This window comes from Ceratina calcarata, unplaced genomic scaffold (assembly GCF_001652005.2).
Source record: "Ceratina calcarata isolate Rehan_Ccalc_2016 unplaced genomic scaffold, ASM165200v1 scaffold219.2, whole genome shotgun sequence".
Lineage (NCBI taxonomy): Eukaryota > Metazoa > Arthropoda > Insecta > Hymenoptera > Apidae > Ceratina > Ceratina calcarata.
The window spans coordinates 28,119-29,785 of NW_017143660.1; the positions used below are offsets into that span (position 1 = coordinate 28,119).

The 1,667-nt window shown below is 31.7% G+C and overlaps 1 protein-coding gene across 1 annotated transcript; it reads left to right on the forward strand.

Moving 5' to 3' along the window:
- Positions 1–121: 121 nt before the first annotated feature.
- LOC108622340 (U3 small nucleolar RNA-associated protein 14 homolog A) lies at positions 122–1,654 on the forward strand (the record flags this gene model as incomplete). The annotated part of the gene is given in 5 exon segments (XM_018020158.2): positions 122–349; positions 467–508; positions 511–765; positions 827–1,078; positions 1,214–1,654. Coding segments are annotated over 5 exon segments (1,218 nt in total), but the record flags the coding sequence as incomplete, so codon positions are not given.
- Between the last annotated feature and the right edge of the window lie 13 nt (positions 1,655–1,667).

Sequence of the window (1,667 nt, forward strand, 5' to 3'; positions counted from 1 at the left end):
ATATAAAGATAATTAAATCAATATTATATGGGAACTGCATCTATTCCATGAGAAAGACATTTTAAATAGCGAAAATAATATGTCACATGGCACAACAAATTTTAATTAAATAGTTGTATAATCACCTTACAGAGTGAAGAAAGTGGAAAGAAGTGAACCTACATTAGAAGTGTCAGAATTTCATTTGGTTAAAAGTGGCATATCTGATCAAGATACAGTTCATGTGCAGGAAATAGCTAGAATTTTAAGGAAAAAAGGTCATCATATTGAGATTGCAAGGAACATAGAAACAGCAAAAAAGAATATTCGTGTATTACCAAAACCATTGGAGAAACCTGCAGCAGAAAGGGTGAGACAGTTAGTTGTTTTATGTAGTAAAAGATCGTAGTCTGTACATAATTCTACATAAGTATTAAGAATAATGTAATAATACACATTTAAAATTGATAAGATTGTTAATTTCTAGATAAAGAGAATAGTTGGCTTTGAAGGTACAAAGAAAGAACTAAAAAAAAATGGAACGCAGTAATAATGAAGAACAGAGTAGCAGACTCACTTCAGTTTCCTTTGAATCATTCGTCATTAAAATTGGAATCATCTAACGAGTTCGTAAAAAAATTTAGAATTCAATCAGATCTAGAGAAAGAACTTGCTGCATTAGAACCACAGAAAGAAAATATTGAAGAGAAAGACGACGAGTTCTCTTTGACATTAAAAGAAATTGCTATTAAGAGAAAAGAAGCTGCGAAAATTAGAGCACAACAGGTGAGGATCAAAGTACTTCGATACTTTCTCAAATACCATTTTAATTTAATTCTTCCCTCAGTCGTATAAAGAAGCAAAGGCACGGCGTCAAAACAAGATTAAGAGTAAAAAATTTCATCGCGTGCAAAAGAAGGAAAAGATAAAACAGCAATTAAAAGAATTTGAACAACTGCAAAAAACTGATCCAGAAGCTGCGTTGGAAAAACTTGAACAATTGGATAGAACTAGAGCAGAAGAACGAATGTCGTTAAGACATAAAAATACAGGAAAGTGGGCTAAGTCTAAGCAAATCAGAGCAAAATATGATAAAGAAGTAAGTATTTTGTACATGTACAGCTAAAAGCTGAAAGAATTTCAATATCATAACAATTACAGTACCTTTACTTCGTACATGCAAAGATACCTCCTATCTATTTTTCATAAAACAGATAATTTATTTTGTTGACAGACTCGACAGGAACTTGCCCAACAATTGTCAGTTAGTCGAGAATTGACTCAGAAGTTAAAAAAGCCTGACGACAGCGAAGAAGGAGAGGAAGACGATAATATTCCTATACAATCCTTAACTAACGATAAAGAAAATCCCTGGGTAGGGAATGTTAAGACTGAGTCAGAGATTAATGAATTTATCCAAAGTTATCGGAAGTACTGGGAAGGTCAGAATAAACATACGCAAGATAAAGAAATAAATGATATTACTAAAATTACAACGGAAAATATACTGACTGATTCATCGAAAAATGAAAAAATCCGTAATGCTCCCATTAAAAAAAATTCTAACATTAACATCGATTCTTCTGAAATTAAAGTTAATGACGAGAAGGCCAACAATGATAAGAACTCCACTGTGTCAGATTTGAAATCTCATTTCATTTTGAAAGGTGAATAAAATTTTATAAGAT